General features: G+C 35.1%; 1 protein-coding gene across 5 annotated transcripts in view; it reads left to right on the top strand.

Moving 5' to 3' along the window:
* LOC149413784 (uncharacterized) overlaps positions 1–15,799 on the top strand; it is a 361,784-nt gene that overhangs the window by 294,585 nt on the left and 51,400 nt on the right. For 3 of the 5 annotated variants that reach the window (XM_089644668.1, XM_089644667.1, XM_089644669.1), the window contains 4 exons: positions 763–843; positions 3,834–3,881; positions 5,649–5,750; positions 5,935–6,001. In XM_089644668.1, coding sequence (XP_089500794.1) covers positions 763–843; positions 3,834–3,881; positions 5,649–5,750; positions 5,935–6,001 — 298 coding nt within the window. Of the gene's footprint in view, positions 1–762; positions 844–3,833; positions 3,882–5,648; positions 5,751–5,934; positions 6,002–12,637; positions 12,757–12,828; positions 13,383–15,799 lie in introns of those variants that run through there. The other 2 variants (XM_089644671.1, XM_089644670.1) reach the window with 2 other exon arrangements.

The following is a 15,799-nucleotide window of genomic DNA, read 5'->3' as shown; positions in this document are numbered from 1 at the left end:
CACCGTAACCTAATTTTGCCTAACCTAACCTACTAAGAAAATTATTTAAAAGTCTTCTTCAAAATATACCAAGTCATATTATCTACCTACAATAATCGAATTTAGACTATTTGTTTTGTTTTATTTTAGTTATTTTTACATTTAAATTTTTAATTTATTAATTAAAAGCTTGCACACTTATTACGCTTATAATTTATTGTAAAATAGAGATGCTCGTTTTGCCCGTCCGTTAATTATATTGTCTGGCAAGGAAAAGTGAGATTTAAACAAGAAATATAAAATTTTACTGAAGTAGAGGAAATTATCACGTTGTTTTTCCGCAAACTAACTTATTTTATAAAAATTTCTGCTGGATCTTCTGGATTTTCTGGTATTTTTCCCGTACATTACCAACGCAACTTGTTGGATTCAATGAACTGCTGGTATAGAAGCGTAATTCTATAAATGGAGTCTGTAAATATATCCTATTGGTGAGTGTGTCTGATAGTTGGTTGTGTATGTATTGCAGAAGAATGTTACATTTTGTCTTGTGTTCCTAGTCGGCACATGAAGTTTAATAGTGGCGACGATGGCAGGCCTATCAATTAAGTTAATGTCTCAGTGTAACACAACTAGGTCTGACGTAATTCTCCTGTCAGACAGCGTTATTAGATGAAATTGATTCATCATTCATTGGATATCGTTTTATGTTGCGCCTTTTTTTATGAAATATCACCTCTATTTATTTTCATAAACTAATTTAGTTTGCCCTTTTGCCCACAGATGTCGGAGAGCTCTGCACCCCTCAGCCTTCACACCCGACCCGCCCCCCCTCACTTCCATCACAACGGAAAAACGCCACCGGTAAGTTATAAGCAAGTTACAACAGCCCTCATATTATATCCCGCTATATCCGTACTATCGACCAATTTCACCTAAAAGTAGGTATTGCGAATTCTGCGAGTCAAAGATTTTATCAATATATCGAAATTGCAGCTAACATAACATAATACTTTTTCTATCGTTTTTTCATAATATGGTTTACTGTAATGTAATGAATATTGCTAATTTATTAAGAATCTCTCCAAATTATTTGTAATTTGGTTAAAAATTGGCCATTTACTACGAATAAATCTCTGAAAAACTTGTAGTATCACGATGTCAAAACACGTGTTCATAAAAATCCCAATATTTTCGCATTTAGTCATCTATATTATCGAGACAATTTACTAAAAGTTTATCAGGAAGCGGCCCGCAGTCCCGTTTTTAACCGGATTACCAATAATTTGAAGAGATGAGCAATAATATATTTTTACGTTCACCTACTAATATTACGCACGAGTGTCGAAAGACGCCTTTTCTAATGGTGTGTGAAAGAATCTAAATATGTTCTAAGTAAAATAAAGTAATCAGCCCCCCTGCGAAGTGGATTATATTCGGCTTTCTAATTATAGCGTCGCGGGTTCTGTTTCGTGGGGTGAACAAAATCATGTTGTATTGTTTCAAGTGACAGTTGATTTACGGCGTTTAGGATTTAGGGGGCAATGACACCACTAGAACACCTCAAACGAGGATGGCATAGTCACTTGGTCCAGATGCTGATCAATCGAAAAGGGAAGTAAATTAAGTACAGGGTTCTCCAATAAGAGGTGTTATTTTGAATAGCCCGCTATTTCGGTAGATGTTACTTTTGAAGCTGTCATTTTTTGACATTTGACAAGTAGAAACTACGCTTAAAAATGGAACGATACACGCTTCAACAACGCATTGAAATTATTAAAATTCACTTGAGTGAATCAAATTCAAATCATCTTGAGTGATGAGGCCCATTTCCACGTCGGTGGCTTCGTCAACAAGCAAAATTGTCGCATCTGGGGCTCGGAAAACCCAAGAGTTATTGTTGAAAAGCCTCTCTATCCTCAAAGTGTGACTGTTTGGTGCGGCTTATGGTCCGGCGGAGTCATTGGACCTTACTTTTTCGAAAATGAGGCTGGAGCAACAGTTACGGTCAATGGATTGCGCTATCGAGAGATGATTAATGATTTTTCATGGCCGGAATTGGATGGTATTGATCTGGACAACGATTACTTTCAACAAGACGGCGCTACGTGCCACACAAGCAACTAAACCATTGATCTTTTACGATTGAATATCAAAATAACACCTCTTATTGGAAAACCCTGTAGATTAAGAAGTCCATTGTTAGCAGTCTTTTTGTTTCATAAGTTGATTTTGAGGAAACGGTTATAACAGAGGTATCAGCGGCACTCTTATATGAGAATGAGAAGTCAAGATAAGCAACCTAACCTAACATCAGTGATATAATCAAGTGATTTTCCGGGAAACCTTTGTTCGAGGTTTTCAATTTCCGGAAAACTGTTGTAAGTATATATTCATTAAAAATTCGCTTGTCTTCAATAGTGGATAATTAATTAATTATACTAGCGCAGACCCGTAGAAAATTAAAATCATTCTCGGCAAATTGTAATAAACTCTCAGTATCGCCCCAGTGTAAGACCACCATTCAGAATTGAAACGTTCCTTTGAACGGCTTTGGCCGTGTTTGGTGACAATATCTGAATAGCCAAGTACTCCCCACCTTGCTCTTCCACGTCTCCTTCCTTTTCCCACTACCCTTCAGCCTCATAAGGTTTCAGGCTCCAGATGGTAGGGAATTTTATGATAGAATAGAAAATTATATATATTATAACGAGTTTTATGAAGGCCGAGTGCTTTGACCATTTATACATTTTGGAAGTTTTTTTTCTTGTTGGAAACCCGCTGTTACTGGAATTGGTTGACACCACTGGGTATGATCAAATTAATCCTAGATTCTTGAAAAGGGAAAAATTAGGACGGGTTATCAGACAATTTTGAACTATTCTTCAAATTTCAAAGTAAATTTTCAAGTTCTGTTATTACTTCAGTTCTGTCAAGTAACTGGCCAGTTACTGATGATTATATACTCACAATCATATAATAACAGAACTTGAAAAGGACACTCACAGAACTCGCAAATTAACGTTGAAATTTTATGAACTGTTCAAATTCTATGAAACAACCCATCCAGTGCCGGGAAAATTGATAAATAGCACACATTTAGTATGAAGGAGGGGTTGTTTCAGAAAATTTGAACAATTATCATATTTCAAACATAATTTTCAAGTTCTGTTATTATTCGAGTTCTGTCGAGTAACTGGCCTATAATGATATAATATCAACTTGAATAGGACTTTGAAAATGAACTTTGACATTTGATGAATTTTTCAACATGTTTAATTGTAAAAATTCCAGGACTAAGCATTTCAAACACTCGCTTGTACCTAGATTACATAAAGTTAGCAACAGGTACGCAGATGTAGCGGATCTGTTTAACTGCACAGAAGCTAGGTACAAGAAGGCTATACTATCATATTTTCTAAATCATTACTAATATAACGTAAGTTATATTTGTTGATAATATTTTGTATGTACTTGTATCTCCTTCTAAAGCTTGTATTAATTTCAAATGCCATAGTTAATGTAATTATTGTGTATGGTATATTTATACCGTTGATATTTAACCCATTAATAGAAATTTGGGTGATCCTTGACATCTGAAGGATCTTTCTATCTGCCCAGCCTTTCGGTGAATCTCCCCATGTTTCTATTTCTACTCCCATCAGTCGGCGAAAGGAAAACGATGAATGCCATAATGGCGGTGGCGTTGTCGAAACGTGCTCAGGAAACCACGAACATTCACATTGTAATAAAATAATTAGATTGTTAAATGAAATTATTTGCCCTTTGTTACCCTTTTAACAGAATTGTTGCATATTTATTTTCAGCTTCAATGCTTTATATTTTTATTTCAGAACGTGGGCGAGCCGAATGGTGTACCGCCCATTGACCACATCCTCAAGGTAAGGACTAATTATTAACTTTATTTTTATATTATTGTATTATTATATTGTTTTGTTTGATATTTGCTCCTACTGAAGTGTATTCATTTTTCGAAGATTCAATGTGCTTTAAGCACAGCCGAAAAATTTGGTTTCTTAACCTAAGATTACAAACCTTAAGTTATGTGCGCTTATTACAAACCTTAAGTTATATACGCTTATTACAAACCTCAAGTTATATGCGCTTATTACAAACCTTGAGTTATATGCGCTTATTACAAACCTTGAGTTCGACGCGTGTGCTTGAACACGCTGTTAATCTGATATGATTTGAGATTTTCACGGCTAGCACTTGCACGGTATTGTAGTGATTTGTTTTTGGGGTATTATGCCGTGTACGCTACCTCCTTATTTAGCCAACACACCTGCCCTGATGATGAACACTATAAAGCTGTCCGGATCGTTGGCTAAAGATTGAGGTAGCGCAACACGGCGTAATACCCCAAAAATAAATCACTATAATCCGTTAACCCGATGCACGAAAAAGTGGCACAAATCTTCAGTACTAGATGTCAAAATCTGTTCCATTCAATGTATGGTGTTTCTGCGTAGTCGTTTTGACTATGATTTCTAAATCTCGGGTTAAGGCGAAGCTTGATGCCAAATCACTATTTTGATTAATCTTTATAATGAATTGGTGTTTATTATGAATACCTAAAAATATCCTTTAGATAAATTGAAGGCTTTCCTATCGTTTCGCTTGAGTAGAATACAAATAAATAAAAAAATTACTCAATAAAAAATATAAATGTAAAGTACTAAAAATAATATTTTTTCAATAGAAATGTATGAACGCATAAACGAAACAACTTTTTTTAAATACAGTATTATAGCTAAGATTATTTGTGACAGTTTCACTTGATTAACTTTTTTGCTTTCTTATAAAATTATTTACAAAATAAATTAAAACCAGTTTTTTGCTTGAAATCGAACGTTTCTACACTCCGTTTGTAAAGCGATTTTAATGCCTATTACCTACAATATAAGTTATACCAAGAATATACACATTTTTGGCTTGTAGCTTCCTCTTAAAGTAATTATTCATCTGTTAATTATCGCGTGTCATGTGTGTGTTTAGTCTCGATGAAAAGAACACACTGCGTTCTCAATAAATTATATTTATATAAGACATCGGCTGTGGGGGGAGGGGGGTATGGATTGGATTGGTTCCCAGGTCTTTGTTAAATAAGCCAGTTTCTTAAGTAATCAGATTCACACCTTTATTTCCAAGAGACCCGCCTCACAGCATCCCAGCAGAGAGCCTCTTGCGTCATTGAGTCATCATTTTTAAAGTCTTTGGTAGGGGTGTTTCAAACTCTCATTTGATGACCATCAAATCGTCGACCCCGCCATTTTTTACACCTTTTGAGGAAACATCAAGCATGGACGATGGAAACAAAAACATTTGTGTAAATGTGTATGGCCACGTCCCAATGTTTCATGTTTGGTCAAACATTTTTTTCGCTTTAGACGCCGATTGTCGGACCGTTACAGCTATTGAAATAAATGTGATCAGCTGACAAGCATAGCAACATAACCGTCATTCTCGACAGCTGATAACGTTTTGAAAATGATATGTGTTAATATTAGAGAAACCGGTTTGCTAAACCAAAATTATTATTGTGTTTATTACGAGTTAGAAAACTTATTTTACTTCGTAGTTTCAATTCCAGTAAATTGGATTGAGTCAAGGGTGACAGCAAAAATATTTATTTTGTTGTTTTGCAGGAGATGAAATCAGGATCGATGACTCCGCTCACCGCGATAGCGGCCACTCCGCGGAAAGAGACGGAGTCAAAGTTCAGCTTCAACATGGGCCAACTACAAAAGGTAAAATGACCCTTTTTACACTTTCACACAAAAACATAACCTTGCAATTTTTTTCGTCAAATTTCAAATTTGCATAAATAATGTATTTTTTTGTTAAAAATATAATTACATATTAAATTTATCCTTCTCAATCAAATATTGTAGGTATTTCTAAAAAACATTAATTATTGCGTTTTTCCTTCAGATCAATGACAACATTTCGCATAGTAACGGGCCTTCCGAGGCTAAACCTGCTCCGCTTCCAAAACAACGTAAGTCAATTATTTATATTTTCATTTTCGGATTCTAAAACTAAATAAGAATTTCCTAAAATTGGCAAAGTATTGGTTTTCGTACATCACGTTATTAGTATTACTTGTTTCGTATTCTACTATTTTTAGACATACACGATGTATTCCAAGAAAGGCTCGATTGATTTTATATCACAGTGTTCTTTGTAGCATAGCATGCCCGTAATTTTAAATGAAAATGTTTTGAAGTAATTTCAATCCATCTCAATTTTTTATAGATTCCGTTGGAGAAAATCGTATACAATTATATTATCTCATTCCAAATAATTAGATTTGAATTTAAACTAGTCAATAGACCTGGCGTTCAAAAAGATATGTTTCTTATTTCCTCTTGTACTGGGGGTTTTCCTCAGGATATAACAGACATATACCATCGCAAATTTTTCTGTAGGCATTTTTAAGATGTACAATTCCGTAGTACATTATTTTGATGTATCTCATGAGGTTAAGCCAGCGTTAGTAATGTAGTGCCCGAAAAAATATTTTTACGTCTTGATTATAAAACATCGACTTTTTTCTACTTTCTATAAATATAATATTTTATTTTATTCATTTATTTGCAAAAACAGTATAAACCGGTACATTGCAATATCGGTAATTAAAGATTTCAAAAAAGTGAATAACAAATACATTTACAAGTGGGAAAAAAAAATGTTTCAAATTTAGGTTTACAATGCTAAGTCTTGAATCTTCCGAAAGAAATTCTCTAAATGATAGTGAAAATCCGTTGCGTATTTTAGAAGAATTAAGCGCACAAACAGACAGACGCGGATAGCGATTTTATTTTATACTATTTAGAGATTCAAAACAAAATTCTCAACAACTAACAATAATTCTTTTTCAAACTTTCTTCAGGAAGGTACCTACCTGGTAGACCATGATATTAAAAAATGCGAATAAGAAAGACCAAATAAACACGGCGATTACACACTTGAAAAAATATTCTTTGCTGAATTATTAAAACGGCCACCATCTTGAACCTGGAACGGAACGTGCAAATAAAGTTACAGAAAGACGAAACGCAAAACGGCCGAGTTAAAACGTGACTTCCCTACGAGCAGTCCAAAAAGTGTCTAAAAATAAACACTAATATTCTGATAAAATAGACAAATGCTAATATAAATAATATGGTGTAGGTCTGACGTCACTTTTCTAGCAGTCACCGTGACAAAAGCGCCGTTCGGAGCGCACCTGTGACGTAGTAGCGCTAGCGGTTCCCGCCCTGCCCTATTCGATCCGCCCACCACCAGGAGTTGTGGAACTGGTAGCGTAATTCGGTCTATTTACGGTTTTCCAGGATTTTCGAGAACATTCTGCTGAACTGCTCCGTGTGCGGATGTTATTTAAAACCATCCGTAGGCAGTTATGTTAAAGTTCGAATTATTTATCTCAATATTGGTTAGATTTTTCTATGATTTTCTTTTGGCGTAATATTATTAATAGGGATGTAAAATTTCAAGAAGTTTAATAAAGTTCAATATTGGTTTGATTTTTCTATTGTTTTGGCATATCGTATTATGTAATATTAATTAATATCGGAGTTTGAGTTATTGATTACAAATACCGTACTCGCACAGATGCATTGCTTGCGTACAGCATATTTCAAACTTATTTTTTTGAAAATTCAAGTGAGATTGAAAAAAATTAAAATTTGACCAACGTAAAAATAAGTAGGCCTAAACAAGCCAAAAAAATGTTTCTCATTGACGTTTCGCAGGGATGTGTGCTGATTTCGCAATCCCTTTTGAATTTGAGCCCAGAGGTCACGGTTCAAAATCGGCTTAAAAAATTATCACAATATTATTTTTACAAACTGTAAAAGTAAACAACAATATTGTTTTATTCTTACAAAAAAAAATCTTTACAATTTATTAGAAATTTGACAAAACAAAGATGGTGGCTTTACTTCATACAAAACCGTTCTTTCAATCTTCATTTCGATAGAATCATATTATTATAGAATGGATGAAACCGCCGTAAAACATAAAATAAATTATTCAAGCACTAAATTGATGTCAAACATGTTGACGATATGAAATACAAACGCTTGCTGTTTTACATTTATTTATTATTTGTCATTGAATCAATCAATTTGCAAAATTACCATTCCCCGCCAATATACACCATCTCTTTCTAACACCCGCGCAGTCAATCTCTTTGAAATAATTATCTTATAAATCTATCCCGCTCGCTCTTCCCGCCACTATCGTCGTAAAGCGAGTCTCGCGCGTCAAAACTAACTTCATTGTAAATGGCACTCAATCAAAAGAACTTATTAATTTATTGATTGCATAATGTTATCAATACGTTTGATATTTTTTGTTGCGTAGTGTCCTGTTACTTTATTTGTTTGTTGTTAGTTACAGACGAGACAAGGGTATACGTCATAGGGCCCGTTTCACCTTCGCGGCCGGCGGCCATTTTGTGACGTCAGAGGGGCATAGAGCGCACGCGCTAAATCACTCACACTACGGCAATTGAATGTGGGTTTTTCGGGTGTACGTACAGCACGCATACCTCGGTAAATTTATAGTAGAATAATTCAGTCGGCACATTTTGCAAGCAGTGGACATTAAAAAAAAGAATTGTGTCATGATTCCTGAAGTTAAGTTTTTTCATTCCTAGTTGCGAACGTCACCTTTTTATTTTCTATCTTTTCTTTTTCACATTTCAATGAGGCTTCTCAATATTCATCTTGATATTCAATAATTAAACATTTCTTTGGAATAAAAGCTTCAAAATTATTCCAATAATAAATGTAATGTTATTTAATAATAATAATTGGCAGGTAACTCCATTAATGGAGGACTGAACGCAGTTGGCGCTAACAAAAAAATGTCCAAAGAAGCGAAGTTAGGAGTCCACAATGGAGTGCTGGTACCTACCCTGATGTATGGAACTGGCAAAGAAAGGATGAAAGTAGATTGAATGCTGTTGAAATGAGATCCCTGAGGCGTATGTGTGGTAAAACCATGTATGATCGTGTGAGGAATGTGGATATCCGCAAAGAGTGCAAGGCTGATGTAAGCGTAATGAGTAAGATCAAGAAAGGGACGCTTAGATGGTTTGGGCATGTAGAGCGAATGAGCGAAGAAAGGAGTGTAAGGAGAATATACGATGCAAATGTGAATGGTAGCAGAAGTCGGGGACGCCCGAGGAAGACATGGCACGACCAAGTGAATCAGATACCTACTTGAGTCGGGCCATGTCAAGAGTCAGAACAATAGAAGAGTATGTATGAGACGATGTATGAATGTGAATGAGGCAAGGAGTGTGTGGTGTGACCGAGTTGTTTGGCGGTCCGTCCTCTCTGCCTACCCTTGCGGGGAAACGGCGTGATGGTTAGTTAGTTAGCTATTTTATATAGCGCCGTTTTCGTGAAAAATCACCTCCAGGGCGCTGTACAAATATATATATTAAATAATAAATACCTAAACTATTGACTTGCATCTAAGGACGGGTTGTTTCACGGAAATCGAACAATTCATCAAATGTTATATTCAAGTTCTATTATTATATCATTATTGGCCAGGGGTTTCACAAAACTGAAATAATAACAGAACTTGAATAGAACCTTCACAGAACTTCATCTTTGAACTTCGAGGAATTGTTCAAATTCTGTGGAACAACCGGTCCTAAGACTTATAATATATCTAGTGACTTACGACTAAGGCCTATAACTACTGTCTTAATGACATATATATTTTCATATGTAGAAACTTACAACTAACATGCTTACATTTAAAAATACATCGATAAATTCTCTTTAATTTTACTAGCGCCAGAAGAAGAAGGAAGTTGTATAATATTAGGGTGTCATTATTAATTTTAGAACACGGGTGCAAAATGTAACCAATGGGTTAGATTGATTTATAGAAAAGTATACAATTGTATCTTAAATTAATGAAGTGGATGAATTTAATTAATCATCGATCTTTACTGCTAGTCTTACCATTACGAAAAATTTGATTGAATGAATAAAAGAACGAATGTATTGAATATTTATATTAACAAGTACCTACTCACCTGCTGAATTTATATTATCTTACAGGTGGGTAGGGTAAGTGCCTTGGTACTTAAGACGCTAAGGTATTTATAACAGGGTGGGTGTACCTACTTATAGGGCTTGGTTATTTACTTTACAATATTATTCTTTGAATTAATTAATTTCAAATTAGCAATTTTTTGTACATCGAAGTTTACAAATGTCTAAATTATTACTAATTAGAAGCATTCACTATTACAATTTTATCACTTATTGCATTTTATATTGGTGAATATGGCTCCTACAATAAAATCAGTGCAGACTTTATGGTTTCCGGTAACGCATTATCATATAGTATTCCTTTGTACTTTGTATTTTGTGTTCATTAAAATGAATGTAACTGTAATGAATATACGACAATAGCTTGGTTATGAGACGTATGCGTAGGTTTGGAAAAACGCTGTTTATAAGCAATCGGAAACAATAAGTTATGTATTTATAAAGCAAGTTAATTCATACGTATAAATTATCTTTAATTAACGGCTCGGAGTCACTCGTTCTGTACACTATAGAAGACGGGTAAAAGAAAAACTTAAAAAAAATGTTTTTCCGATAGTGTTGTCGTTCGAAAAACATAGCTAATGGCACTGTTTATGATATTGCACCATCCGCTAGATCTGTGGAAATTTCCTTAGACATACCATCACTGGTACCAATCCACCCACCATAATAATTTTATCACATTCATTATCGTAACTGAGTGAACAAAATACTGAACCGTTTTTGTTCGTTTGAACTAACCTACACTCGCGCGCCAAAGTTCACGAACACCGCTGCGGTGAGTTGTCCGCCCTTTGCCGTTTACCGGACGAGAACGGCGGAAATGGCCGAACCGGACTTCGGCAGTTTCCGCGACTTGTGCACATTCATTTTGCATGTGCGGCCGCCAGCAGCTAGCTTGCGATCAAAGAGTTGCATTATGCAGAAATAATTTAAGTAGTTTTTTTAGTGGAATGGAAACTGAAAAAAAATTGAGTTAAGCTTTACTATTAATATTAAGACTCGTACAAAAGATTTACTGACGTCTGTTTCTAATATGTGCATTATTGAAATAATACATCGATTCAACAATCTTACCGAAAGAAACAACTATTTAAATAGGCGGAAATAGAAAATAATGTATTGCTCAATAATCATCTCACAAAGTATCTTAAAAATGTGTACGTTAGTTGAGTTAATATATTCCTTACTTCTATCTGTATTGATGATGGAGAGATCAGATGTCAAGAATTTCAAAGACTCGTCGCAGATAAGAAATATTAATAATATATTACTAACATTTGAATAAAACAAATTACGTATTTACATTGCTGCACAAGTTTAAACGATAGTATATTATAGTTATCGGCATTTAATTTTCACACTATTTTGTTTATTGTATTTAATTATTATTCCGATTAGTTTATACTTTACGGAGGTATTTATGGCACTATTAATAATTATTACTTATTGGCAGTACACGAATTAAGCAGAACCGTTTCTTATCATTCATAAATAAAACTGGTTTGATGTAGTATCAAATGAGATACATCTTGACTTTATTACACATCGACATGCTTAACTTTGTCGTTGGAACTTTGTCGTTAAAACTTTTAAGAAATCTTAATAATATGTGTATTTTGACAGCCGAATTAAAAAATGGCGTCTTTATAACCCCATATTCTGAATTTCTACCGACATGTAACACATTTCCTTTGAACTAAGTTTTTAAGATCTTAAAACAATTGTTATTTTTTAACATAATCTCTATTCAGATGCCGAGTTGATTAAGTAACTATATGAAATTTCCTCACTCGAAAAAATCGCAAAGTATGTAAACACATCTGGTTCTGTTATATAACACGTTAAAGGTATGAAAAGATCAAAGTCTTTTTTTTAAATGCTATTTAACTCAAATATCAGGAGATTTTTGCTCTATTTTAAATAAGTCGGGTTTTATTATGCTCCCGTATTTACACATCTCCCTTTCAAACAATTTTCAGCAATCTTCTTCTTCTTTTTGAACGCTTACAACAAAGCCTATATTCCTCCTTTGGCAAAGTTATTCCTGTCATGTTATATATCCCAACTCAATTATTTCTAATACGTAATAATTATTAAACTTTTTTTTTGGTTTGTATGTATTTTTTAAATGGTAGAACCATGTGAATGTGATCTACCCCTGCAAGCGCTGCGGTCATTCCTGTGTTGAATTAGGTACTCTCTGTTTTTATTTTTCTAAAATAGACATTCACACGATCGTCGGTTCGATTCCACGTTCGCCCCGCGTCATTCTCCCGGTCGAGGGTTCACCGTTCACAGAAAATGTGACGAGCTTCCAAGGTGCTTCCTCTCATACAATACAACACAAAGGTACCTACCTACCACATTGCAATAGGTGGTACGTCTATGGAATAGCAGGGCGTCCCTCTCCCGCCCGTCTGGTAATTGTCAACTCGTAAGCGATAGAGCATCGGCATTGTTTTCTTTGTCGTATATTAGAGACGGAATGTTCCGTTTTTTGAATTATTTCTTCCGAAACGCAGCAGTCGTTGCTTTAGTTACTGCGTGATCTGTGATCGCGCCGCGGACCTACCGCCGCGCTTGAAATAATTAAAAAAATCTAACTTGAAACGCAATTTGTCATTTTCCGCAAAAAAAACTTAGTTTAGTGTAGCCATAATTAAAAAAAGTTTGTTGTGCAATAAATTTAAATGTTCGAACTTTGACCATTGTGGTAACTTTGGCCGTGGAAAGTTTGTACACGGGTTCAGCAGTGTTGTCATAATAATAAAAAATGTTTTGATTTCGCGCCGTCAGATGCGCGCCAGATTTTCATTTATGGGTACCTACCTGCCTAGTATTGCTTTGCTTTCGCGCCGGGCGGATTCTAACCTCTTGTGTTTACTGTTTAGCTTTGCTTCCTGTCGGTTTTTTATGATATGCCCTCGGATATAATATCTGTAGTATGTTTCACAGTGCGTAGGCCTCGATAAGTAGTAGACCCATCGCAGTCGCGTGTTCCGGAGCCGTGTGGCTTTATGTTTTATTCTGTATTCTGTTGTGGCAATGTTTGTGTTTTGCGTCAGTGTGAACACATCTACGCGGCGTGCATGTCGTGCGGTGTCGGGATCCCGCCGTTCGCGTCCAACGTATTATAACGTGCATAACATCTAACGTATGAAAACAATCATTGTGTTTATTATTTGTGATGTTTATTCGAGTGCCTCTTTTGTTGTTTGTCTCGAGTTCTATCGACAATGAGCCTTGTGACGTTTGTCCCAGGGACACTAATCGCGTACTCTCGCAGTGGCTATGGTGATTAATAAATATTATTATGGCGTAATGGCTTGCTAAGGCACAGTTAGTTACGTCTTACTAAATCATAATAGTGTACCTATTAGTTATTGCTTAGAATAATAATTATTGTTTTCAATGTTAATACTGAAGTGTCGATAGTGTGGTATTACCCAATGGTAATATTAACTACAGTGTCATTAGTGTTTTTAAAAACATGATTACCCATTGGCCCATTTATTATACGGTATCATTTTAAAACTATAGTTTAGGTGAGATGGTTCTTACGTATTAGGTAGGCGACACATAACATTGGTTTACGCATCATGGAATGGCCTATTTCAACATATCGCTCGCCATATACTACCAATGGGAATGTATGACGAGCGATATGCTGAAATAAGCCAAGCCACATAAATATAGCGCGATAAAATACATCCCAACATTACATCTCCGTTGTAATATTACAACGTGTGTCTCTATTGTCTGTTTATGAGAAAGAGGAAGTGGTTTACAATTGACAATGCAGTTATTAGCATGAAGTTATGTATTCATTTTGAAAACCTAACCTTACCCAAACTTTTCAACGTGATAATAGCAACCAATGATACTAATACAATTAATAATGATTTGTGTTGCGTTTCAGCTTTTAAAATAAATGAAAAAAATGTAAACGTTCAGTTTTGAAAAATAGCTTAGCTATTGTTGACAGAACAGTGTCTTTGTTAGTTAAATGTTTGCAATATGTATACTGATATTTTATAATGTCATTGAATACATTATGTCATAATGTTGCTGTTTTTCGAAAACGTTAAAGTAACAAGTCGCCGTTGTTTATACAGTACTTACCTATTGCTGACTTTTAGTCAAGTGTTCGCAATAATTACAAGAAATCTCTGTTATGAAGTATACAAGTTAAGCATTTCGGATCGATTATTGGATATATTATTAAATATAAGCGCAGACATTGAGTGTAGTAGTAGTCAGACTAGGGGACTGGCCCCGTGGTGCGATATCCCCCCCTTGGGGTCATCTCTTGCAAGTGTGGGTCATATCCAATCGATGGTGTGTGTGTGTGGCGCTCTTTATAATACTCCAAGCCGCGATGTATTATGCAGACGGCAGTAGCACGCGTCTGGTTTAATACAGAAGGGGTACACACACGAAACACCCTCCGAATAATAACGTTTGCTGGGTACTTAACCTAAAAAAATGTAATCGAAATTGATGATTTATTTTAGTTTTTTTTAAACGTACCAGCTGTACGGAGACACTGGAACTATGGCATCCCCAATTATTGGGGTATTCTTGTCAGGGGGTGGAGAGGAGAAGTTTTGGAAACATCTCGATATTTAAAGCAATGTTTCAGTATGCTTTCATTTATTAATTTCTTTTTTAAAATGATAATTATTTTTTTCAACTAATATTATTAGCGGTGCGATTTATGTGGGATCGATATTGACCTGATTATCGATACATTTAATTCAATAGAGTTGTGACTACCAGCGCATCGATATTGACCTTCCCCTTATGTTTAATTTAATCTTTTTGTTCGTTGTCGGGAAACTTGTGTAGGTAGGTACATCAAATCGCTGATTATAAAAAGACTGGCTAAAACTGACCTACGTGCCATTTATCGTGTAACGTGAAATATCTGTTACCATTTATTGTTTTCCATTCTACTCCGTATATTGTCTTGTATTATTTATAACGATAATGGGTAACATTAATGGTTTTATTACACGGATTTCAACACTCTTTTTTTTCTTAATGCAAGGTTGGCACGACATTAATTTTTTTAATAAGACAAGATATCTTCTTCTTGCGATGCTCCTTCCTATCGGAGGTTGAGTTTCATCGGAATATCTTCGTTCACTGCAGTCTTTAATGAATTACGTTGCGTTCATATAGAAAAACTCGTCTAAAAAGCTGTTCAAATTTCATAATGGCAGAGCTCGACGTTATCCCCGATGTGTGTCAAGAAACCAACGTGCACACAAGATTTATAGTAGCTCACCGCGTTTGACTCACTTTCAAGGTATTTTGCTAAAAGCTAAAAAAATGCTCCTAGCGTACTAAAATATGTTTTGTTCGTTTGGCAAGGATGTAATTTACGAAATAATTTTGCAAAAATAAATAAGATTATGAAAATGCGATTTGCACACAGACATAGGAATTAATAGACGAGAAGATAATGGCGAGGGGTAAAATCAACTGTTGAAGAACGAAGGGGGTTAAGCTGACTGTGATTCGTCAATAAATCAATCTGACAGTAAATAGGCATCTCGCATTATAATATCACCATTTAGTTCTTAAAAGTAAAATCTGCTTTTGAATGAATAGACATTTTTACATGGGAGCGCAAATTACTCGCCACGTTATGAACTAATTTGCGAAGTCCAAATTCGGCAAAGTAAATTTCTTCTGTTTGCAGAGTC

This window comes from Hesperophylax consimilis, chromosome 21 (assembly GCF_061612785.1).
Source record: "Hesperophylax consimilis isolate HC1 chromosome 21, BYU_Hcon_1.0, whole genome shotgun sequence".
In the NCBI taxonomy this organism is placed as follows: Eukaryota; Metazoa; Arthropoda; class Insecta; order Trichoptera; family Limnephilidae; genus Hesperophylax; species Hesperophylax consimilis.
This window is presented reverse-complemented; position numbering and strand designations above follow the sequence as displayed.